Genomic DNA, 27,168 nt, shown 5'->3' with positions numbered 1-27,168 from the left:
TCTTCATCACCCATACCCTTGGATGAAATGCCCCAAAGGGTTACAGAGGACTGGGAGTGCCTATAATAGGTATTTAACTTTTTTTTTTAGAACTTTAGCCAACTTGTACAACATTTTTAAAAAAATATTTATTTATTAAATTTAGAATGTTCAAAGTAGAATAAAGAATAAAGAATATAGAAGAGAATAAAAAGGAACATAAACTGTGGCAAAAGAAATGTAAGAAGGTGATACGGGAGGCCAAGAGAGACTAAGAGAAACATAGGCCAGCAACATTAAGGGGAATAATAAAAGGTTCTTCAAATATGTTAGAAGCAGGAAACCCGCCAGAGAAGCGGTTGGCCCTCTGGATGGTGAGGGAGGGAAAGGGGAGATAAAAGGAGACTTAGAGATGACAGAGAAATTAAATGAATTCTTTGCATCTGTCTTCGCGGCAGAAGACCTCTGGCAAATACCACTGCCCAAACGGTCCCTCCTGACCAAGGAATTAAGTCAGATAGAGGTTGAAGGAGAAGATGCTTAAGACCTCATTGATAAATTAAAGATCAATAAATCACTGGGCCTTGATGGCATCCACCCAAGAGTTATTAAGGAATTGAAGAATGAAGTTGCTGATCTCTTGACTAAAACATGCAACTTGTCCCTCAAAACAGCCACGGTGCCAGAGGATTGGAGGATAGCAAATGTCATGCCAATCTTTAAAAAGGGAAAGAAGGGGGGATCCAGGAAACTATAGGCCAGTCAGCCTAACATCTATACCGGGTAAGATGGTAGAATGCCTCATCAAAGATAGAATCTCAAAGCACATAGACGAAGAAGCCTTGCTGAGGGAGAATCAGCATGGCTTCTGTAAGGGTAAGTCTTGCCTCAGAATCCTTTTAGAATTATTTGAAAAGGTCAACAGGCATGTGGATGCGGGAGAACCCATGGACATTATATATCTGGACTTTGAGAAGGTGTTTGACACGGTCCTCACCAAAGGCTACTGAAAAAACTCCACAGTCGGGGAATTAGAGGGCAGGTCCTCTCCTGGATTGAGACCTGGTTGAAGACCAGGAAACAGAGAGTGGGTGTCAATGGGTAATTTTCACAATGGAGAGAGGTGAAAAGTACTGTGCCCCATGGATCTGTCCTGGGACGGGTGCTTTTCAACCTCTTCATAAATGACCTGGAGACAGGGGTGAGCTGTGAGGTGGCTAAGTTTGCAGATGACACCAAACTTTTTCGAGTGGTGAAGACCAGAGGCGATTGTGAGGAGCTCCAGAAGGATCTCTCCAGACTGGCAGAATGGGCAGCAGAGTTGCAGATGCGTTTCAATGTAAGTAAGTGTAGTAGTTGGCAACCTTCAGTCTCGAAAGACTATGGTATCACACTCTGAGTGGTGGTTCTGGAACAACGTCTAGTGTGGCTGAAAAGGCCAATTCGGGAGTGACAATCCCTTCCACACTGGGAGCAAGTGCAGTCTGTCCCTGGTCTCCATGGACAAGGGCCTTCCTTCTTTGCCTCTTTGCCTCAGTCTGTTGGCAAAGTGTCTCTTCAAACTGGGAAAGGCCAAGCTGCACAGCCTGCCTCCAAGCGGGCCGCTCAGAGGCCAAGGTTTCCTACTTGTTGAGGTCCACTCCTAAGGCCTTCAGATCCCTCTTGCAGATGTCCTTGTATTGCAGCTGTGGTCTACCTGTAGGGCGCTTTCCTTGCACGAGTTCTCCATAGAGGAGATCCTTTCGGATCCGGCCATCATCCATTCTCACGACATGACCGAGCCAACGCAGGCGCCTCTGTTTCAGCAGTGCATACATGCTAGGGATTCCAGCATGTTCCAGGACTGTGTTGTTTGGAACCTTGTCCTGCCAGATGATGCCGAGGATGCGTCGGAGGCAGCACATGTGGAAAGCGTTCAGTTTCCTCTCCTGTTGTGAGCGAAGAGTCCATGACTCGCTGCAGTACAGAAGTGTACTCAGGACACAAACTCTGTAGACCTGGATCTTGGTATGTTCCGTCAGCTTCTTGTTGGACCAGACTCTCTTTGTGCGTCTGGAAAACGTGGTAGCTGCTTTACCGATGCATTTGTTTAGTTTGTTTAAAGTCATGCACATTGGGGAAAAAAATCAAAACTTCACATATAGACTAATGGGTTCTGAGCTGTCTGTGACAGATCAGGAGAGAGATCTTTGGTTGGTGGTGGACAGGACAATGAAAGTGTCAACCCAATGTGCGGCGGCAGTAAAGAAGGCCAATTCTATGTTTGGGATCATTAGAAAAGTTATTGAGAACAAAATGGCTAATATTATAATACTCTTGTACAAATCGATGGTAAGGCCACACCTGGAGCATTGTGTCCAGTTCTGGTCACCACAGCTCAAAAAGGACATAGTGGAAATGGAAAAGGTGCAAAAGAGAGCGATTAAGATGATTACTGGGCTGGGGCACCTTCCTTATGAGGAAAGGCTGGGCGTTTGGGCCTCTTCAGCCTATTAAAGAGACGCCTGAGGGAGGACATGATTGAGACATACAAAATTATGCATGGGAAGAATAAAGTCAATAGACAGAGTCAATACATGCTCACATAACACCAGAACCAGGGGACATCCACTAAAATTGAGTGTTGGGAGTGTTAGGACAGACAAAAGAAAATATTTCTTTACTCATCATGTGGTCGGTCTGTGGAACTCCTTGTCGCAGGATGTAGTGACGGTATCTGGCCTGGATGCCTTTAAGAGGGGATTGGACAAGTTTCTGGAGGAAAAATCCATTATGGGTTACAAGCCATGATGTGCATGTGCAACTTCCTGATTTTAGAAATGGGCTATGTCAGAATGCCAGATGCAAGGGAGGGCACCAGGATGAGGTCTCTTGTTATCTGGTGTGCTCCCTGGGGCATTTGGTGGGCCGCTGTGAGATACAGGAAGCTGGACTAGATGGGCCTATGGCCTGATCCAGTGGGGCTGTTCTTATGTTCTTATGTTCTAAAGTGCTTACAACACACATTCAGTTGTAATATTCACAATAGCCTGTAAAGTAGGTTTGTGATACTATCCCCATACTGTGGTGGCAAAGCAGGGCAGGTGAGGCAAAGAGAATGGCTTCCCTAAGTATACCTAGTGCTTTCGTGGCAGAAGCAAGATTAAAACAGGAGCATTCTTGATTTGTAGCTCATATTCTATTATTATGAGCTGGTCACCATGACAGGTCATCAATGACATTAGAAAGTAATGTGCAGCACAGGTGGACAGTTTATGCTTTTCTAAAACTCTAGATTGTGGTGGTCATGTTTGAAACTTACCAAGATAAGAAAGGAAATGCGAAAAGGAGAGAACAAAGAAATATTTAAAAAGCAACACAAAACACTATTATTTGCTTTACTTTCAAACTGAATAGAAGAACTTAAAAAAAATTATAAGCAAGCAATTTGATTCCGGCCTTCATGATGCTGCCTTCATATATTTAAATCAAACTCAAAACAAAAGGTGCAGCTAATCAGTTACAAACACTTTCAAACAGGATCATTTAGCCAGATTTCTGTTTCTTCAACAAGCCCATTCCACACTTAATGCGGAAATTCTGCTTTGAAAACTTAATGTGGAAAGCCACAGGTCTCCTATGCCTTTAACAGGGACATTCTACAACAGACAAGAATTCAGCAGTTGTTTTTTATGCACTAAGGACCAGCTAATCTAAGTACCAATCCAACCAACTTTCCATCACTAGTGCAGCTGCAATGCAGCCCCAGGGAAAAGGAACACATAACTTGAAGAAGCCTCAGTGACTGCCCCTCTACCGCAGGATGCAGCACACACCCCATTGGTACAATTGCACCAGCACTGGAAAATTGGATAGGATTGGGCCTGAAGTTCAAGGTAGGAAAGACTGGGATTCTCTCATCATGTCAAAAGGAACAGAGGAGCACTTCAAGAGCTGCTCTCCTTTCTCCTTCCCCTGCCCCGTTTCACCATGAAACATCCTTTATTTTTTCCCCACCCACTCCCCTTTTTGGGGATGCTTAACATCTAATGTGAGAGTGAATTGAAAAGGAATGTTTGCTCTTGCTTTGGCTTTTAAGTTGGTTCTAATATGTTTAAGAGTGTGTGTGTGTGTGTGTGTGTGTGTGTGTCTGTCTGTCTGTCTGTCTGTCTAACAGCTCCAGCTGGCTAACTGTAGTTCTTGCCAATGGGGGGGGGGGAGGGACAGACTGCTATCTAAAAGACACTCAACCCTATGCATGTCTACTCAGAAGTAAGTTCCATTATAGACAATGGGGCTTGCTCCAGATAAGTGTGGACGGGGTTGCAGGCTAAGATAACCCAATCCTCTGCAGTTATACTCAGAAGTAAGTCCCATTATAGATTACAGGGCTTACTCCCAGGAAAGTGTGGACAGGACAGCAGCCTGATTCAGCACAAGACAAGTCAGAGCATGCAGGAGCCCAGAAGTGCAACAGGCAAGCACAGGGAGGGGCTGGAAGAGCGCTCTGCCCAGTAACTTACCCAGGTTGGAGCAGTTGATGTCATGGTTAGAGGGCCCCCAACTGCTGCCCACCTGGAATACCCAGGTGCCCCACAAGGCTGCGAAGGTGCAGATGAACAGCATGTCTGCTTACACCTGCTGTGGCTGGAGCAGCAGCAGCAAGAGGGGGACCAGGCATGGCAGCGGGTGCCCCATGGCTGCGCACAGGAGAGATTGCACCAGAGGGCGGCAGGGGAACACAGGCAGCTCACAGAAAAAGCCACAAAGAAGCACTGGGTTGCCAATGATACAGAAAAAACAAAACCGGGATCAATGCTTTTGCCCTGTTTGCCCTCCACCACTGTTCTTCCCCACTAGTGCAACAACTTTGGGGGGCCACACACTCATGGATCCCCCGCTTGGATCCGCCCTTGTGCAGCCATGTGTTATTTTTCCCCAATGTTTTCTTTTGTTATCAAAAAGCAGCCTCCGAAGCTTCCAATTTCAGTGAAGTAACAGCAAGGGTATGTGGCCCTTTTAACTCTTACCCTTCTGGTCATTTTCTGCTAAGAATAGTTGCTGCCCCCCCCCCCCGCCCACAATATGGGGAGAAAAACAGCTTGAGGAGATGGACGTTTTGAAAGCAAAATGGAATGAATGGAATGGATTCAAGTAACTCCTCCCATACCTGCTGTTTTCCCACTTAAAGAACGTTATTTTAAAAACTATAAAGAGAAAAGAAATAAGAAGATACATGCCATGTGCACTTTTGATCCTAACTATGGAGAGTTTCTGATGAGAGGCAGTTCCACTGACATTGTATCTCTACATGCTTTGGTCACATCAATTTGGCATATTAAAAATGCAATCTAGAATATTATCAAATTTCACAGCTGAAGGGACAATCTTTTTGGGCAAGCTATTTAGGGTTTTGCAAGTCATAACCATGATCGTGAGCCATATAATCACTACCATTCTTTAGTCCACCTCTAACCCAACCATGAAAAGTGCACAATTTTCTTATGATGAAATTGCTCTAAAGATGAATAGAGACAAGAACTATAGACCATTTCATACATTGGAAATTGTGGCAGGAGATAAAAATATTAAGGGCTTGGAGCACTGGTGCTGCTGCTCAGTGCCAGCACTGGGTGTCAAACATGCCATAAAGCATATTTACAGCACCCTCCAAGTAGGGAGCATGGTGCCAGGCCAGCACCAGTCAGTGCTGGGCCCAGTGCCAGAAAGATGATACCCAGAGCAAAGTAAAAACTCTGCACAGCAGTAAGGAGGCCACCTACTTGCCATAAATGTGCTTTAGGAGTGAGGGGGGAGGAGTTCCAGGGGCTCTGCCACTATATCCTATCCTCCCTCCCAGCCTAGGCAGCCTGACTTGGGATTCCTTGGGTCTGGGCCCCCTCAATCAAGGGCACAGAGCCGAAGAGATTCATTGCCACCAGCTGCTGTCTACCTGGGGTAAGGGAGCAAACACTCCCTTCCCCCAAGGAGAGCTCTGGCAGTGTACCAGTGTCCACAGGATCTGGTGCCACTGGAGCCATAGGTACCAGGACTGGGCAGCCCATCTACAGTACTATAAGAAGGGTTTAGAACAGGGGTGCCCAAACCCTGGCCCCGGGGCCACTTGTGGCCCTCGAGGACTCCTAATCTGGCCTGCTGGGAGCCTCCAGTCTCTAATGAGTTCTGGCCTTCCAGAGACTTGATGGAGCCTGAGCTGGCCTGATGCAACTGCTCTCAGTGTGATGGCCAACTGTTCGACCTCTTGTGTGAGCTGTGTGATGATGGCTTCCTCCACTGCTTGCTGTTTCATGTCTGTGATGCAGCAGTGGCAGCAAAGGAAAGACTGGCCTTGCTTTGTGCAAGGCCTTTTATAGGCCATGAGCGATTGCAAGACCTTCATTCATTCATATAAGTTCCATCTCTAATGTATTCATTTATATATAAATTTATTCAAATTTGAAATGTAAATTAACTTTTTCCCAGCCCCCAACACAGAGTCAGAGAGATGATGTGGCCCTCCTGCCAAAAAGTTTGGACACCCCTGGTTTAGAAGATTTCCAAACTTGTGTATGTCAAGCTATTTAGAGCCCTATAGGTAAACATCAGTACCTTTTCTTAATTTTGCCTGGATGCTATAGCAAGTCAGGGTATTGTGGCTATGCTCCTGCCAACCCATCCCCTTCCAGGAATTCACATTCTGTATCAGTGCCAGCTTGCAAAATGTTCAAATAAAGTATACTGCAGCTATTCAAAGTTGAGAAGTTTTGACTTGGTACCATCAGAAGTGAATCTGAAGTAAAAAATATAAGCCTATTCACTAGCTTAGAGTTGGATTAAAAAATATTTTTGCCCACTTTTGTTACATGAACCTATAGGTGCATGCAGGAGAACTCCACGACGGCAAACCTAACAAACACTGGAGGACTGGTTCCATCAGTTATCAATAGTCCTGTCTCCTAAAATAGTCACATTACTACCAAGAATGATTACAGGTGGAACCTTTTTATGCGCGTAAGTTTTGTTCCCTGACCCACCTCGATTAGGAAAAAACGCGTTGTAGGGGTGGAGTTAACACAGTGCAGTAGCAGGGAACCTTGGAGGGTTCTGAGGGGAACTGCTAAATAGATGTGTTTTCCTAAGGACCTCAACAATGAGGTACTCTTCGTTGCCAAGAAGAAGGAACGAAGGCTGAGAGCTTGAACGGGGCAGTCTCTTGAGATGGCGGTTTCAGAGATAAACCCCTCCCCCGATATTGCCCTGTGCTGGATCACATCGTATCCTGGACGCCATCTTCAGAGAAGATTAGGACGGCTGAGGACTCCTTCCCCCCCCCCACGGCCTAGATAAAACATGAAAGTGAACAAAACCTTTAACTGTGAGTAACCAGTTCATTAAAAGGCTATAAAAAGAACTGCAATCAAGAGGTTGGAAGGAGGGAAAGATAACTTTAAGATTATTTACGTTGGCTTGTAGCCACCCAGAGGGGAAAAGAGTGAACCTGGATTTTAAAAAGCCCCTGCTGGAGTAGTATTTTTTTTTCTTTTATGTAATAAGGGTGACTGGAAGAAAAGGCAAGAAACAAGACAAGATAAATAAGGGAAGATAAAGGATCACCCTGTTGGAATGGTATGCATGTCTAAAGGTTGGAATAACTTTCACTTTCATTTTTGTTGCAAAAGGTTTGACTCAAGCTTGTACAATTAAATATACACTAACTTAATTTGACAGTGTTATTGACTTGAATTGGATTATTGACCCACCCCTTTTGGATATAAAAATTTAAAGATTACCCTTCACAAGAAGGGATGCAAGATAATAAGACTTGGATGACTTTTTAACTGTTGGAACAATTTGACATTTGTATTGACCTGAGGTGGATTATTGACTTCCTCCTTTTAGATATAAAATTTGGGAATTAGCCTTACAAAAAGGTGAAGCAAGATGATAAGACTTGGTTGATTAATTGTTGGACCATTTTATTTTTGTTTTTTATAGCCAGAGCTATATTGGCTTGATCTGATATTGATAAGAATATCAAAAAATTTAAAGGATTTTAGAGAAAGCCAGACCTCATTAATGGATATGTTGCGGGAATTCAGAAATGAAATTAAGGAAGAGGTCAGAAAATTATCTGAAAAAATGAAGCAAATAAACTCCTCCCTGACAAACAGACAAACAAAGAAAAATATGGAGGGGATGGAAAAAAGAATGGATCAAATGTCAGATGAACCTAAAGAACTGGAGATTGTTGTAATGAGACAGGAGATGGAAAAGGTAGCATTTATTACTAGAACTCAGAACTTTCAGAAAGAAAAAAAGAGGGAACTCTCAGAGAAAGAGAGCACATCGTTTCAAGAAGAAGATTCTTTGGATTAAATCCAAAAAGAATAGAATGGAGAAAACGGAAGAAGAAAAGATAGATCAAAAAATATAAGAGAGTTAAGAAGAAGAAGGAGTGGAAGGAGCAGTGGGAGGAGCAAGAAGGAAAATACCAACAAGACAGAGAACAAAGTAAGTACAAAGACAGAAAGTGGAAAGTGGAAATTTTCTTTGTAGATATTAATGGACTGAATTCACATACTTCTGTGAGTATTCCATTAATTATATCAAATCAAAGCAGATGTAAATGAAAACAAATTTGGAACACAAATATATCCAAATATCAAAATTTGGATATCCAAATAACATTGATACTGGTTATTTTGCTGCTTTGGAGTGCCTACTCTTGTGGATTGATTTGGATTGAAAACATGGGCAGGAGAAGGAAAAGGCAGTGAGCTGGCAGCGGTTTCCCACTGAAGGTCTCTAAACAACTTCGACTGGACCAATTAACATCTTGGAACGAGACTGTAAGTGTTACTCCCAACCCTGCTTTGTTTAACAACTCGGGCTGTCTAGAGACTGAAATAGATTTGGAGGGGGAAGAACATAACATCACACCATGTTTGGGAAACATTAAGAATGGGTCCTGCCCTGAAGTGATTCCACAAAATGTTTATGCTCATGAGAGTGCACTGGGAGATAAAGACCTAGCTCAAGGGGACCAAGAGGAACCAGTGGACCTTGAACCAGGCAATACTTCCCTCCTAACTCTATTGGGAGGTCACTCCCTTGTTGCGGCTAGAATAATTTTAGCAATCTTTCAGGAACTCAAGTTTATATCATCCCAAATTGATGCACTGCAGAAGAAGCTGCAGGAGCAATCAGCCCCAAGACCCAAGGGCAGTTCTCTGGCAACAACACGAGCTTATAGTCACACGCAGATAATGCCCAAGGACGCCTCTGTCTCTGCGAAAGAATCTAGGATCAAACCTGTCTCTTTGCCTAATGTTGCTGGCTCTCACTCACGCTGTTTCCAAGCAAACCAAATTCTCCTGGAGGTTGGCAGAGTGCCAGTAAATTATGGAAAATGGAGGGACAGGTTCTGTGTAAAAATATCCTTAAGTAAACTTTTATGTATGGATTTAAATCAGATTGATATGGTAAGTGCCCAATGGCTAAGTAGTCCTGCATCTAGAGTCAGACTCCTTCTGTCCTTTGACACCTCTACAATCCCTCTGACTCTGTTTCGGATGAGAAGGTTTCTCGGCACTTTTAAAAGAACAGCAAAGAGTCTTCTCTGATTTCTCTGACACTGATCGAGAGCTGCTGCCCTCTTCCACACATAGCTCGAAGCCTCTGACCACTGTGTCATCTTCCATCCCTGCACAAAGTGATTCTTGGCTGGCTGCCCAGACAGCTGATAAGACTGTAGCAACATCCCCCTCTAATGAGCAAACAAACTCTCCAAGTCCAAATAAAATAAAGAACACGATTGAAAGGGACTCAGCTACCCTGCAAAGCCTAACCTTCTGCCTAGAAGCTGCCTTAACAAAGCTGAATCGCTCTTCTACCCTGCAATATCCAGGGACTAACAAAGACACATGTGGAAAGCTTTCTCCGTATGCTGTGTCAGAGTCCCATCTGATGTATACGTTTGCCACACGGCAGGAACAAATGAGGGAGGCTGAACCTAAGTCGGTAAGCTATCCTTTGGATGATGATGAAACAACTGATGCCGTTGTGGGCACAATGCCTGGAAATCCTAGGAAAGACCTTTCAATACAGCTCGATGCCACTGAGATTGATAGTATGGAAGTTGCTGAAGAATCCAATAACTCAAGGAACATGGCAGAACGGTCTGTTCCTTCGGACTCTCTTTTATCCATAGAGCTGACTAAAAGAGTTACAACCGACTCTGCAGGTTTGAACCAACGACCCCCTGCAACACTAAATGACCAACTGGTCAGGATGGATCATATGGGCTCACTTTCAATAAGGTGCCCTGAGAGGGTCATTAACTCAACTACAGAGCCACAGGATGAGATGCCTGACGTAGATATGGAATGTGCCAGGAAACATCATTCAAAGAACTCTGTGCTCAGCTCTGAGGAGATTATAAGTACTGGTGATATTCCTCAGCGTCCACCTAACGACCCTCCACAAACTATGGTGTCACCTTGGAAAATTGGCTCTCCCAGCAGCAACACAAGCTCCTAGTCAATAGATCTATCGCTGCACCTGGACATTGATGAGGACACAATGACCAGGGAGGCCCTGGAGGCATTTAGGTTTCTTCCCCAATGAAGAACAACTAAGGATGGTCAAGAAAGTGGAGATGGTATGGCAAGAACTAACAGACATTGTATTGACCCCCTGCTGCTCTGCATCATCTAAGAGCTTACCTCCTTCACGAGACCATCCAACTTCTCTTCCAGATGCGGCCCCCCCTCAGAGGTGATCCTTCCAGGCAGAGATTCATCAGGAGCCCCCAACTGGAGGAAGTTTGTCCTCCTCTCAAGGATTACCTCTCAAGGGTTATCATCTATCAGTGAGGCTCAGATCTCTGAGCCTATGGAACTGCCTTTGAATAATCTGGACTCACCATCTACAGAGTCCATTGTCAGTGGCCCTTGCCAACCAATCATAGTGTTGGAGAAAGCAGCGGCAGAGACATGTAATTCACCTCCACCAACTAAACAACAGACAGAATTTGCTAATCTAGAGGAAGCTACAGCACAATTACCACAGCTCTCATCAGAGGATATTCAATCTAGCCAAGTGGTGCAGACAATGAGTGACTGCATTCAACTTCTCCCAGTAACCAAAATAGCCCCAGAAGGGGTAAATCTGCCAACAACCTGGATGCCAAGTCAAGACTGTCCGAGGACACTACCCCTGAATTAGGAACACAACATCCTCGTATAAGAAATCAGAGGGATCCAGATACTCAAATCCCCTCAACTTCAACCATCAGAATGACTTTCACCTAACCGCTTCCAGGGCATTCTACAGGGCCAACTGAAAATCCTATCTTGGAATATTGCTGGTTGGCTTGCTAAGACCCGTGGAAAAGAGTTAGATACTGTTTTAAGAGACCGAGGTATTATTTTACTGCAGGAAACTTGGGCAATTAGACTTATTGAGTTTGAAGGGTTTCTTTCTATATCTTTACCTGCACGGAAGAGTGCAGTAAAAGGTCGCCCAGTTGGAGGCCTTGCCATATTAGTGAAACCTGGTTTCAAACATGAATTGTTACTTATGGCTGATAGTTTTTGCAAAATACAAGCAATCAAGTTGAAGCTAATGCCCCAAAGCATAATGATAATTAACATATATATGCCTCCTTTAAAAGATAAATCTGCAATTGAAAAGCAATGGGCATATCTTAGTGGTATAATCAATGACCTGACAGGGAAATTTCCCTCTTATAAGATTCTAATCGCAGGAGATTTCAACTCCAGGGTGCGGCATAATTCTGACATCTTTCATCAACTTTGGGATTTACCTACTGACACAATATTGCCAGAGACCTGTCTATTTGAAAGGAAATTGAAAGATAGAACAATCAATGCCGCGGGGCTTCTTCTAGTTAAATTTTGTTTTACTTATGGCCTTACTTGGCTAAATGACTTAGACGCATTGGGGGATAATGGAGAATTCACTTACATCTCATCTAGAGGTGCAAGTGTTATTGATTATATCTTGGTTGCTCCTCAACTCCTTCCCCAGATAGCAAACTTTTGTGTTGGATACCCTCAGTCTAGTGACCATCTTCCTCTGTTGTGTGATTTAGACTATCTCCCAAATCATTATCATAACGCTAACACCCAGGAGGAAGATGGCTACCCAAATATAACAAAAAAAATTAAATGGGACCCATACTCTAAGGACTCATTTTGTGCATTAATACAAGCAAAGAAAATCCCGTAGTTGTCCACTCTGGATCAAACAGGGATTGTCTACTTTTTCAAGGACTTAGTCTCTACTCTTTTGAACATATTAGGTAAGATCCCCTCATTCCGAAGAGTTGAAGGTTGGCGAGATGACTCTAAGATTGATCAGACCTGCTTATCTCTGAAAACTGCCGTTCGCAACACTTATAAAAAATTTAGAGACCCTAACAGTAGAACACTTTTACACCAATATTTCAAGCTGACTGCCCACCTGAAGGAAGCTAGCAGAGTTTCGATCCATCGTATTGCAGAAGCAAGATGGTCACTACTAATCAATGCTGTTAGATCAAAAAATTCTAAGAGTTTTTGGCAAATTATATCAGGTTGTTTTCATAAAGAGTCAATTGGTATTACTGCTAAACTGTGGAATCGCACTTTAAATCAATTTTTTTTTATGAATCTATATCGACCTCTGTTGTTCAGGCATCCATCCCACCAGACCTCTCACACTGGCCTGCTGTCTCAGTGGATGAGGTCATTTCAAAACAGGGTAAAATAGCTGGCCCAGATGCAATTCCCTCAGACATCTATAGAGCAGCGCCAGACTGGTGGGCCCCAATTATTGCAGAACTATTCACAAGAATCAATAAATTTGGAGTAATTCCAGAATTCTGGACCAGATCAATCTTGGTCCCTGTTTTCAAAAAAGGAAATAAGAACCTTCCCTCTAGCTACAGGCTGATAAGCCTTTTGGATGTCGCAGGGAAAATGTACGCATCCCACTTATTGAGGAAAGTTTCCTCCTGGATACCTGATTATAATATCATAGGTCCAGAGCAAGCAGGTTTCAGACCAAACACGTCCACAGTCAACCACTGTGTGATATTGTCTCATTTAATTTTCAAACAGGTGACTCAAAAGAAATCTTGACTCTATGTGACATTCCTGGATTTAAAGTCTGCCTTTGACTCTATTGATAGGGACAGACTCTGGGAAAAACTTGAGAAGATAGGACTTGACAAAAGATTATTAGAATTAATTAGTGTCCACCTAAATACGTCCTGTCAAGTGAAATTACCCCCCAAGGTGACCTTTCGGCTCCAATCCCAATCAACAAAGGGTTCAAGCAGGGTTGTGTGCTGGCACCCATTTTCTTCATCCTTTTCATCAATGATTTGGTCCCCTTCTTAACAAAGTTTGACACGCATTGCCCCAAACTAGGATCGGTGGACGTCCCTTTACTTTTATATGCTGACGACATGGCTCTGATCTCACGTACAAAAATAGGCTTACAAAGACTGGTCAAAGCCTGCACTGAATATTTGACAATTAACACTTTGCAGTTAAATTATGAAAAGTCTAAAATTGTGGTATTTGGGAACTCATGGAAATCACAATCTTGGCTTTTCAGTAGAAAATCAATACAGCAGGTCAAGGAATTCCAGTACCTTGGTCTTCGATTTCATTACAAGCATTTGTGATCCTCTCATCGGTCAATTGCAATCAATTCATCCAAACCAGTGGTTCAAGCCATAACTTGTTTTTTCTTCTCCTGGGGCAACCAGTTTGTACCAGCTGCTTTACAAGCTTTCAATGCTAAAGTCCTACCACAAATTTTATATGGCATCCCAGTATGGATGCCTGCATTAAATAACACAATTGAAAGGGTTCAATCTAAATTTCTTTACAAAATTCTCGGCTTACTGCATTGTGTTCCCTATGCAGCACTCTGCCTGGAATCAGGTCAACATAAACTGGAGTTACATGCATGGTCCAGTTTTTTTTAAAAATACTAGGCCAAAGTCTTTTTCAGGGCTGATCACAATTTGCTGCTAAAGGGGCTGTTGACTGATGCAACATTAACTCCTTGCATAGTACTATTTTATTAAAAAAAACTCACAGATGGGCCTTGAGGCTGATTTACAAGGGGCCCCCTCTCCTGAGGCTATCACCACGCTTTTGACAACTAGACTATATGATATACGAGAAAGGCAAGAGATTCTAGGTGCAGCACGGAAAAAATGTTCTCCTTTGAACTTTCAACTTAAAATTACAACTGGTCAACAACCAAAATATCTGTCCCTCCTAATGCACCCCCTGGAGAGAAGGGCCTTTACCTTGGCACGTTGTAATGTGACCCCCTCTAATGACTTACTTGGCAGATTCAGAAATGTCTCTTGGGAAAATCGTTTATGTAGCTGCAATTTAGGCGAAGTAGAGTCATCCATACACATTATGTTGCACTGTCCCAGATATCAAGCGCTAAGACAGCAATTTCTCTCTCCCTTGCTTAATGCTAAAACAGGGCATTCTGACAATGCTATAATTCATTTTCTTCTGGCAGGTGATGTCGAGCATACAACCCTCTCAGTTGCACAGTTCTTAAATTTAAGTAATTTGAAACGAGCCAAGCTTTCTGTACCAAGCAACCACTGAGTAGATTACATTTTGGCAATATCTGTAGAGTAACTGATTGTTTTCTGTCTTTTAAATAATTCATGTGTGTATGTATAATGTAATGTATGTTTGTATCTGTGCACACATACACGAAGGTGCGCACATATACATATATTTATGTACTGCTTAGGTTTCTGTTCTCTCTAAGATTTCTGTACAAAGTCTTCACCCATCAAATGTTCATGCCTAATAAAGGTTTTGTTGACTGCTGACTGTGTAGTACTATTCAAACTGGAAATATTCCGCTTAAATGTGACATCAGAAATTGAAGACCAATATAAGAAATATTTCATTGTACATATCAGTATAGCAGCAAGAATATTGTATGCATAAAATTTGAAGCTTTTTTATGACTGGATAAATAATTTTAGTTAAACAATATTGTTTAGTTAAATCATTAATTAGTATAATGACAAATATGATAATTTTTGTATCGATGACTTTTTTTTCAGTCGTTGTTGATTTCTTTTTTGGATTAAGACATGCTGTAATCTATGGCCAATACCCTCATGTATAACCTGTGTAGTCCCAGCCCTAAGTTTAACCCATTTTCCTTACCTGTGTCTGTAATAAATTTTGCACCCAAAAAAACCCACAAAAAACTGACATGGGAAGGTTCAGGACAGAGTAGTTATTCCTTGGCTTGTGTTGACTATTATTCATCAGAGTTAAGAACTGCAAGCAACTACATAAAAACATTACCTAGGAAATCGTAGATATTTTATACAAATAAAGCTCCTTTTTCTATATTTTTTTTAAAAAAGGAAAAAAGCGTTGTGCTAAATCAGACTCAGAAATGACATATTTTACACAAATTGCATAGAGTTACGCAAATAGCTACAGCCTGACACTTGGGGATGGAAGGAAACTAAGGCAGCGGTAACCACCTCCACCTCAGCCCTCCCCATTGCCAGCTGTCCCGCTTCTTCCACAGGTGGGATACTGAGCTTATAAGAATCCAGTTCTATGCATTTCTACTCAGAAGTAAGTCCCATTGTAGTCAAAGGGGCTTACTTTCAGGAAAGTGTGGAGAGAATTGTAGCCTGAGTCCTCAGTTTGAGCCTCAGTCCTATGCCTGCCTACTCAGAAGTAAGTCCCATTCTAGTCAATGGGGCTTACTCCCAGGAAAGTGTGGATCAGATTGTAGCCTAAATCTCATGCTTTGGCTTACTGGCAAGACTTGCTTGCCAAGCGGTTTTGTTTGTGTAGGCTGGGGCATGGAAAGCCTATAGCATCTCAGTCTGAAGGGGAGAGGGAATTCAGCAAACACTCCCTGGGTTTTTTGTTTGTTTGTTTTTAAATTTTTATTTATTTATTACAAATACAGGGCAGGGAAATGGGATAAACTTAGGAATAGGATTACAAACGTTACACAGTACTGGCCATTGGGTCACAAAATGAATTTTAAAACAAAATTTATACAACAGGTTGAAACTACACACAAACTTTTCCATATAAATTGTCACCACATATATCATTAAAATACTTAACTTGATCTACTCAATCCATAATATTTATCCAATACTATCTAACCAATCATAAAATGGCTTTCAATATCTTCTTATTTTATCTAAATCTTTATCTTTTATTCTGTTTACATCCATTTCTGCTATTTCATAAATCTTATCTATAAACTTTTCTGTTAGGAATATCTGTAGATTTCCACTATTGTGCATACAATATTCTTGCCGCTGTAATAATCTGTACAATAAGATATTTCTTTTGTAAGTCTTTAATTTCTGATACTATATTTAGGAGGAATATTTCCGGTTTGAATGGTATTACAAAATTAAGTTTCTCTTGTAACATATTTTGTATCATTTTCCAATATTTCTTAGCTTTTTCACAAGTCCACCACATATGATAAAAGGTACCCTCAATCTGCTTACATTTCCAATACTTGTTTGATAAACGTGAATACATTTTTGCTATTTTAACTGGAGTCAAATGTCATCTATAAAACATTTTATATAAGTTCTCTTTAAAAGACATCGCTTTTGTTATCTTAATATTTGAATTACAAATTTGATTCCAATCATCAATCGGAATGTTATATCCAAAATTTTTTGCCCAGAGCACCATTGAATCTTTCACTATCTCATCTTCCATTTTTATCTCAAGAAGAAAATTGTACATTTTCTTGACATATTTTCCATCATCAATCAAAAATATTTTATCAAAGCTTATATCTCCTTCATAGATGCCTCATTTATAGTCTTCTTGTATTCTTGATCTTATTTGTAATTCATTCCACCAATCCAGACTTCCCTGGGTTTTTTAAAGCAATCCCCTCAGTTACTACCACACCTGCCCCTTTGTGTGTGTGAAAGAGAGAGCATGCAAGAACGCTCTGCCTTGCTGCTTGTGTTCTGGCTACAGAGGTTCCCCCCTTCCCCTCTTCAGCCTCTTTGCTGGCTCAGGGACTCCAGGGGTCTTACTGTTCCTTCGCAAGGAGAACCTCTTCCAGGGCTCCAAGGTTATTTCCCCACCTGGAGCCTTTTTGCAGTATTTTGGGCTGCCTTGAAATGGATTGAGACACCAGCGCAGGGCAAAGGAGGCAAAGGTGTGTTCGACTTTCAATACCCCCCACCCGATTCACATTGAGATAAATCAGCAGATAAAAAATCCATGGATAAATAGGTTGCACCTGTATATCCATTTTAAATTGATATTCATTAATTAATTCACCTGCATTCACTCCCCAACCATAGTAAGAACCCCACAAAAACTGATACTGCCTGATGCCAAACACAGATGACTAATAACCATCTATCATGATCTTTGAATTGTCTGGAATGAGCAGAAGAACTCAAAGACGATTCAAAAAACACCACCTTAGCAGTATTTCTGGTGCTGATCTCAAAAGTATAGGGAGATGAACAAAGATATAATTTCAATGCTTTGCAACACTGAAGCTAGGAAAAAAAGGAACAAATAATGTTGAAGCACCACAGAAGTTGCAGAATGACCACCCATTAAACTATTTCTCTCTTAATAGGAAGGGAGAAAAAGTGGCATGAACTGGATAACAGTATCCCTATTCAGTATCAATTGATACTGATGCCAAGTCGTGGGTTTTGTTTTTTGTTTTAACAAAGAGAAAAAACATTTGATGATTTATAATGGTCCAAGAAGGATTCAAAAAAGGACCCATAAGTCCATTTAGACAATACAGCTGATCAATTGTCATCACATGGAAAGACATGGGTGCACACACCTACTCACTACCCTCTAACTGCATGGAGGTGCACCACCCAAAACACCACTCATCACGCAAATAAATATTACTTTAAAGCAGGGGTGGGCAAACTTTGAACTTTAGGGATTTTGGACCTTTAACAATTGTGTAGGAGAGAGAATTTCAGCAGGTGCAGCTTGTCACCTGTGAGATGACAAGCTATACCTGCCGAAATTCCCTATTCCTGTGTTTCTGAAACTGAGGGTCGGGACCCACTAGGTGAGTTGCAAGCCAATTTCAGGTGGGTCCCCATTCATTTCAATACATTTTATTTCTAATATATCAGACTTGATACTACTCCCATGGTATGTGACTGCATTTGGGGAACTGTTACAGACCTGTACTTTGAAGAGGCTACTGTGTATATGCTTTAACAATGATAGTAAATAGGATTTACTCCTGGGTAAGTGAGGGTAGGATTTCAGCCTACGATTGTTAAAAATTTTCCTGCTTGATGACGTCACTCCTGGTAATTACATCACTTTCGGTGGGCTCTGACAGATTTTCATTCTCATTCAATGGGTCCCAATTCTAAACATTTGAGAACCACTGCCCTATTCTATACAATTGTTAAAGGTCCAGGATCCCTAAAGTTGAAAGTTTGCCCACCTCTGCTTTAAAGTACCACTTAACACTACTGTGTGATTCATCTGATTATGAAGCACTTCAGATGAACCACTGCCTGTGCAATTAGAGGGCAGTGGAATGGTGTCTTGGTTGTGGGAGGAAGGACATGCTCCTTCACTGTGTGATGGCAGGGGCCAAATGAGTATCATCCAAACTAGTCCTGTATCTTTTCAATGAGCCTTTTACATGAGAAACATTGAAAAGATATGAGACTAGTTTGGATTATCATGATCTCCTCCACAACTAAGGCACAATCCCACTGAATGAAATTCAGTTTTGAACTGAATTAAATACTTAATGAAATTCATGTACAAAGAGGGGTTGGATACAACCCACTTACTTTGAAAACAGGAATTATGCAATGCAAAGATGACAGTTCACTTATTAGGCACTCTCTTAACTGAAGACCATTATACTACATCATTGTAATCACAATTAATAAAAAGTAACAATTTGAGCAGAATATATTAGATATAAATTTCACGAGAATGATGACGTATTTCAAGAGGGTGGAGGATGAAGACATTCAATTGCAGTTAACTATTGCACAATAATTCATTTATGGTAAGAATTTAGCCCCCTATTACATAATCCAGCAGTTCCCAAACTTAGCGTAGTCACAGTGCCCTTCTTTCATGACAAACTCTTCTCCCTTGTTCTCCTGGGTGCCATTATCTTGGATCATGCAAGTTCTTCTGAGATCTCATGAGCATTGTGTGATTGAAGATGGCAGCACCCAGGAGATCTGGGAAAAAGAGCCAGGGACATCCCGCGGTGTCCCTGTGAGCTGGTGCCGTGGCGCACAGTTTGGGAACCACTGACATAACCCCTCCATTACTTGGTTAAAACAAGTGAGCTATTCATTGGCTGGCATCAATCTTATTACCTTGAATACTTCTTTTGAAGAAGGCTTTGCAGCCCTCGCAGGACCAAACACCATAATGATAGCCTGAAGCGTAGTCATTGCACACAGCACAATATCGGGTCTCCTTGGTAGATTCCATGGAAAGACTTCCCTTTTCAGTGTTGCTGGCCCTTTGATCCCTGCCACCATGGTGTCTGTTTTCTGAGCCTGGCCTGTAAAATGAACATTCAGTGAGCTCATTGACATCAGTGACGCTGCTGAAACTCATAATTACCTGCTTTGTAATTGCCTGATTTCCAATGTTAGGAAACTAATCAACATAATATATCAAAAACAGTTATGTTTGACATCAAACACCAAAATTTGGGTATCATCTTGATTGCTCTGTACTCAAGGAACAGAGTTGGAGGCTAGTAGAGATCAATACAATTGTATGCCTGTACTCCCTCTTCTGCTATGCTACCTGCACATCTAGCCACTGCTGCTTCACACACACAGTACATCACAGCTGGTACATTTACTCCAAGGCACATTCACTCCTTTGTACCTCATGCTGAAAAATTTGACAACCTGCTACTCCACCTCAGCCATCTACTGCACTACTGTTTTTGCTGAATGTAGCCTAAGCATTAGAGAAGCAAGGAGGAACTGGTCACAGTGCTCCAACATGAGGCATTAAAAACCTCTCTTGAAGTGAATGCTCCGAACTAAACAGAATGTATCCATGGTAGAGCAATGGCTGAGCATTGAAGCAGCATGGCGATGGAAGAAAAGGCTATGCTAGCCAACAGAACCACTCCGAGTGCCTTGCTCTCCACACACACATGCACCTCTTCTGCCATTGTGCACCCAAAGAAACCTTCAGTTGATTTTCTACAGGTGTACTCTTTGAAAATAAAAATGATTTTAGCTACCAAGTAGTAATAACTTAGGAGACTCAACCTGCAAGAAAGTGGTGCATTAGAAATGATTGGAGGATGGACAGTGTAAAGTACCAACTACATTCTAAAGATGTACGGCAATTTTTGCCAGGACTGAATATTGCCGGAGTATTATATAATGCTCAAGACACACACACACACACACACACACACACACAGAGGGGGGAGGTTTGCTTGGCAAGGAAGTGTTGGAACTTGCAGGGAAAGCTTTGCAGAATGCAAGGTGCATTTCAAATTGGGTTTTATTCAGAGGGATCCAGGGCCCAAATCAAACTGGAGCCAGACATTTTGAGTGAGGGGAGCTTGCATTTTGAGCTTCCCACTGCCGCCCTGCTGTCATTCCCTCAGCAACTTGCATTCATGTTCAGAAGCAGTATGACGCAGGAGGCTCCATTTAGCCATCACAGCTAAGAAACATTGACAGACCTCTCCTCCATGAATTCCATAAATTAATTGTGCATTATATGAACAAGTACTATCTGTCTTGAATCTAACCAACCAATTTCACAATAATTTATCAAATTATTCTGTTTAGCATACCAAACTATGGAGGATCACACCACAGAAATAAGGACTGGAATAGATATTCTTTCAGTCCTTGATAAATAACCCTTCTACTCCTTGACACACTTCCAGTTACCAACTAAAAAACATCACGTTTACTACTTGTTCTAATATTTGAGATTCACAGAAGAACTGACACTAGGATAGCTATCTGCTCTTTGCAAGATGGACATATTTTAATCTGCTGTTTTTGGCCACTGAGACTGAGGAAAGGTACTATAGAAAACTTCTAAGCAAATAACCACATAAATAGAGTTGACTTTGCCTCAGAGAAATGCCTTTTGATAACATTTTTATTCTCCATTTTTCTCTTTATCTTCTCTCCCCCCCCCCTTTTTACTTCCTTTTAGAGAAAATGGTACAAATGCATAATCCCATACTCCGTCAAAACACTAGATGTTCCTCTACTAAGAGCATAAGAACAGCCCTGCTGGATCAGGCCATAGGCCAATTTTGTCCAGCTTCCTGTATCTCACAGTGGCCCACCAAATGCCTCAGAGAGCACACAAGACTACAAGAGATCTGTATCCTGGTGACTTCCCTTGTATCTGGCATTCTAAGGTAAACCACTTCTAAAATCAGGAAGTTGCACATACAAATCATGGCTTGTAAGCTGTGATGACCTTTTCCCCCAGAAATTTACCCAATCCCCTTTTAAATGCATGCTTCAATTAACTCCCTTAAAACTCAATTATTTCTCTTGTGTCTGAGGATTTGATAGACTTTGTGTGACTTTGCTTTGAAATAGCTCTATGCAATAGATCTACAGTTTAAGGAATATTCACCTAATTGCTCAGTACAGCCCTTGAGATGGTAGCTTGTTCAGGATACTCTCTCCTTGTCCAGTCCCTGGTGCAGATCATCTACCAAGGCAACCAAAGCTATCTGAATCCCAGTCCTGAAACCCAGCCTGAAGTCAGACCTCAAGAGAAGCTGCTCTTAAGAACATAAGAACATCCCCACTGGATCAGGCCATAGGCCAATTTTGTCCAGTTTCCTGTATCTCACAGTGGCACACCAAATGCCCCAGGGAGCACACAAGACTACAAGAGACCTGTATCCTGGTGCCCTCCCTTGCATCTGGCATTCTAAGGTAAACCACTTCTAAAAACAGGAAGTTGCACATACAAATCATGGCTTGTAAGCTGTGATGGCCTTTTCCTCCAGAAATTTACCCAATCCCCTTTTAAATGCATGCTTCAATTAACTCCCTTAAAACTCAATTATTTCTCTTGTCTGAGGATTTGATAGACTTTGTGTGACTTTGCTTTGAAATAGCTCTATGCAATAGATCTACAGTTTAAGGAATATTCACCTAATTGCTCAGTACAGCCCTTGAGATGGTAGCTTGTTCAGGATACTCTCTCCTTGTCCAGTCCCTGGTGCAGATCATCTACCAAGGCAACCAAAGCTATCTGAATCCCAGTCCTGAAACCCAGCCTGAAGTCAGACCTCAAGAGAAGCTGCTCTTAAGAACATAAGAACAGCCCCACTGGATCAGGCCACAGGCCCATCTAGTCCAGCTTCCTGTATCTCACAGCGGCCCACCAAATGCCCCAGGGAGCACACCAGATAACAAGAGACCTCATCCTGGTGACCTCCCTTGCATCTGGCATTCTGACATAACCCATTTCTAAAATCAGGAGGTTGCGCATACACATCATGGCTTGTAACCCATAATGGATTTTTCCTCCAGAAACTTGTCCAACCCCCTTTTAAAGGCGCCTAGGATAGACGCCAGCACCACATCCTGTGGCAAGGAGTTCCACAGACCGACCACACGCTGAGTAAAGAAATATTTTCTTTTGTCTGTCCCAACCCGCCCAACACTCAATTTTAGTGGTTGTCCCCTGGTTCTGGTATTATGTGAGAGTGTAAAGAGCATCTCCCTATCCACTCTGTCCATCCCCTGCATAATTTTGTATTTCTCAATCATGTCCCCCTCAGGCGTCTCTTTTCTAGGCTGAAGAGGCCCAAACGCCGTAGCCTTTCCTCATAAGGAAGGTGCCCCAGCCCCGTAATCATCTTAGTCGCTCTCTTTTGCACCTTTTCCATTTCCACTATGTCTTTTTTGAGATGCGGCAACCAGAACTGGACACAATACTCCAGGTGTGGCCTTACCATAGATTTGTACAACGGCATTATAATACTAGCCGTTTTGTTTTCAATACCCTTCCTAATGATCCCAAGCATAGAATTGGCCTTCTTTACTGCCGCCGCACATTGGGTCGACACTTTCATCGACCTGTCCACCACCACCCCAAGATCTCTCTCCTGATCTGTCACAGACAGCTCAGAACCCATCAGCCTATATGTGAAGTTTTGATTTTTTGCCCCAATGTGCATGACTTTACACTTACTGACATTGAAGCGCATCTGCCATTTTGCTGCCCATTCTGCCAGTCTGGAGAGATCCTTCTGGAGCTCCTCACAATCACTTCTGGTCTTCACCACTCGGAAAAGTTTGGTGTCGTCTGCAAACTTAGCCACTTCACTGCTCAACCCTGTCTCCAGGTCATTTATGAAGAGGTTGAAAAGCACCGGTCCCAGGACAGATCCTTGGGGCACACCGCTTTTCACCTCTCTCCATTGTGAAAATTGCCCATTGACACCCACTCTCTGCTTCCTGGCCTCCAACCAGTTCTCAATCCATGAGAGGACCTGTCCACTAATTCCCTGACTGTGGAGTTTTTTCAGTAGCCTTTGGTGAGGGACCGTGTCAAACACCTTCTGAAAGTCCAGATATATAATGTCCATGGGTTCTCCCAAATCCACATGCCTGTTGACCTTTTCAAAGAATTCTATAAGGTTCGTGATGCAAGACTTACCCTTACAGAAGCCATGCTGACTCTCCCTCAGCAAGGCTTGTTCATCTATGTGTTTTGAGATCCTATCTTTGATGAGGCATTCCACCATCTTACCCGGTATGGATGTTAGGCTGACCGGCCTATAGTTTCCTGGGTCCCCCCTCTTTCCCTTTTTAAAGATCGGTGTGACATTTGCTATCTTCCAATCTTCTGGCATCGTGGCCGTTTTGAGGGACAAGTTGCATACCTTAGTCAAGAGATCTGCAACTTCATTCTTCAATTCCTTAATAACTCTTGGGTGGATGCATCAGGGCCCGGTGACTTATTGATCTTTAATTTATCAATGAGGTCTGAAACGTCTTCTCTTTTAACCTCTATCTGACTTAACTCCTCGGTCAGGAGGGGCCGTTCGGGCAGCGGTGTCTGCCCGAGGTCTTCTGCCGTGAAGACAGATGCAAAGAACTCATTTAATTTCTCTGCCATCTCTAAGTCTCCTTTTATCTCCCCTTTCCCTCCCTCACCAACCAGAGGGCCAACCGCTTCTCTGGCAGGTTTCCTGCTTCTAACATATTTGAAGAAGCTTTTATTATTCCCCTTAATGTTGCTGGCCATGCGTTCCTCATAGTCTCGCTTGGCCTCCAGTATCACCTTCTTACATTTCTTTTGCCACAGTTTATGTTCCTTTTTATTCTCCTCATTAGGGAAAGACTTCCATTTATGGAAGAAAGCTTCCTTGCCCTTCACAGCCTCTCTAACTTGGCTGGTTAGCCATGCGGGCACCCTCCTGGATTTAGTGGAACCCTTCCTTCTTTGCGGTATACACCTCTGCTGGGCCTCTATTACTGTTGTTTTAAGCAGCCTCCATGCACTCTGGAGAGATTTGACTCTTTTTACCCTCCCTTTCAACCTCCTTCTAACCAGCCTCCTTATTTGGGGGAAGTCCGCCCGTCGGAAGTCAAGGGTTTTTGTTAGAGATTTGCCTGGTATTCTTCCCCCAACGTGCATGTCGAAACGGATCGCAGCATGATCACTGTTCCCCAATGGCTCAGTAACGTTTACATCTCTAACCAGGTTCTGCATACCGCACAATATTAAATCCAGAGTCACCTGTCCTCTGGTTGGCTCCGTGACTAGCTGATCTAAGCCACAGTCATTTAGCACGTCAAGAAATCCGGTTTCCTTATCGTGACCAGAACACAAATTGACCCAGTCAATATGAGGATAATTGAAGTCCCCCATGATTACAACCCTGTCCCTCCTTGTCACCTCCCTGATCTGTTTCCTCATTTCAAGGTCCCCATCCGATTTCTGGTCTGGAGGACGATAGCACGCCCCCAGTGTTACATCGCTGCACAAGCCTGGTAATTTAACCCACAGAGATTCTACGGTGGAGTCGGACCCACCTTAAATCTCTACTTCGCTGGATTCTATCCCTTCCTTAACATAAAGGGCCACCCCACCTCCAACACGCCCCTGCCTGTCCCTCCTGCAGAGTTTATAGCCCGGGATTGCGGTATCCCACTGATTCTCCGCATTCCACCAGGTTTCCGTTATGCCCACTATGTCAATGTTTTCCCTTGTCACCAGACATTCCAGTTCTCCCACCTTTGCTCATAGACTTCGGGCATTCGCATAAAAGCATTTCTACACGGAATGCCCTAGGATAGGCTGCTTATTCGCTCCTTTGTCCCTGCATCCTCTCAGTATGCCAAACCGTCTATCACATCCCATCACGCTACCTTTCCCAATTTCTTCTCCTACTCTGCCTTTGTCTTGTTGTTCTCTAACCTTCCCATCCTCATCCCATAGGGATGACGAGTCCCAAACCGGATGCCCCTCGGCTCCTGTCGGCCTTCCCCCAGGGATCAGTTTAAAAGCTGCTCTGCCACCTTTTTAATGTTATGCGCCAGCAGTCTGGTTCCATTCTGGTTCAAGTGGAGCCCGTCCCTCTTGTACAGGCCCCGCTTGTCCCAAAACGTTCCCCAGTGCCTAACGAATCTAAACCCCTCCTCCCTACACCACCGTCTCATCCGCGCATTGAGACCCCTGATCTCCGCCTGCCTAGCTGGCCCTGCGCGTGGAACAGGTAGCACTTCAGAGAACGCTACCTTTGAGGTCCTGGCTTTCAGCTTCCTGCCTAAAAGCCTAAATTTGGCCTCCAGGACCTCCCAGCTACACTTGCCCACGTCATTGGTGCTGACATGCACCACAGCCGCTACCTCTCCCCCAGCACTGTCTACTAGCCTGTCTAGATGAGAAGTGATGTCCGCAACCTTCGCACCAGGCAGGCAAGTCACCATGCGGTCCTCACATCCATTGCAAACCCCCCTCTCTATGTTTCTAATAATCAAATCACCCACTACAAGAAGCCCCCGACACCCCTCCCGCTGAGGAGTACCCTGACTGCGTTCGGATACGGGCCCATCCCCTGGAGAAGGGGTCCCCCCTAGGGGATTGTTTCCCTCCTCTCCAGGATGATGTCCTCCAGTCCTTCCCACCCGGGCAGCCGAGGAGCTGCACGCCTGAGGTTGGGACGAAGCCTGATCGTCCCCGGAAATCTCCCCACGGTCCTCCTCTGCCTGTCTGCGCTTCTCCAGGTCGGCCACCAAGGCTTCAAGGGAGCGGACGCGTTCCCTGAGACCCTGGAGCTCCTTGCACCGAGGACACACCCATGACTTATGCCCCAGAGGCATATAATCATACATGTGGCACTCAATGCAGAAAACTGGATAGCCCCCACCCTGCTGCTGGCTGTCTGACTGCATAGCTTTTTTGTTGTTGTTTTATTTAGGGGTACTTTTGTAAACCCTACACTGGTTAGCAGCCCTCTTCTCAAGGGAAGAGGAAGGGCAGTGTATGGGGCCCTGGCCTCGTCGCCCTGCTGCTGAACTCACCCAGATGCTAAACTCTCAGTTTACCTGGCACTTGGGGTCCCAGAGGCACTTAGGGTTCCCAGAGGCCACACGCGTCTGGAGAGAGCCTCACACAATGGCAGGCCTAGCTTTATATCAAGAAGATATAAATTAGATCTTTATATCAAGAAGATATAAATTAGAAAGTAGATTCATATTCACTCAGTGCGATAAATGCGATAAATGCCTTCAGCATTTTCTTATCCATTTATAGTATCTGCACTCATACCCTATGCTGATTAGTTATTAACCCCAACCAGTCTTTCAGTTAACCACTTCATCTTTCAATGACTTTGTCACCTTTTTCTTTTTGATTTTCTTTCCACCCTCTCTTTCTATATTACAATTAACATCTTTCTCTTTATTTGCATAGCAAAGCGTTCTCTTTGCAAAAATCACATAAATAGTTACAAAAACAGGCATTTCAAACTCCAGACATGGAAAAAACATGAAATCAATCTCTCAAAATATTACCCTCATATCATTTTGTTGTTTTAATTTGATATTTGTTAGTTATCAACAAAAAGTCATCCTTATGTGCGATATACTTTGTTGGAATGAGTCAGCCATGCAGGTTTCTCAGA

At 43.1% G+C, this 27,168-nt stretch overlaps 1 protein-coding gene across 1 annotated transcript in view; it reads right to left on the bottom strand.

Moving 5' to 3' along the window:
- Positions 1-27,168, bottom strand: part of ESR1 (estrogen receptor 1) — a 246,200-nt gene that overhangs the window by 126,593 nt on the left and 92,439 nt on the right. Inside the window, exon 3 of the mRNA XM_066615710.1 lies at positions 19,382-19,572. Within this exon, the coding sequence (XP_066471807.1) occupies positions 19,382-19,572 (191 nt within the window). The remainder of the gene's footprint in view (positions 1-19,381; positions 19,573-27,168) is intronic.

The sequence above is a fragment of the Tiliqua scincoides genome, chromosome 1, assembly GCF_035046505.1.
Source record: "Tiliqua scincoides isolate rTilSci1 chromosome 1, rTilSci1.hap2, whole genome shotgun sequence".
Taxonomy (NCBI): domain Eukaryota; kingdom Metazoa; phylum Chordata; class Lepidosauria; order Squamata; family Scincidae; genus Tiliqua; species Tiliqua scincoides.
The sequence above is the reverse complement of the archived record's forward strand: the minus strand, read 5'-3'. Positions and strand labels throughout refer to the sequence as shown.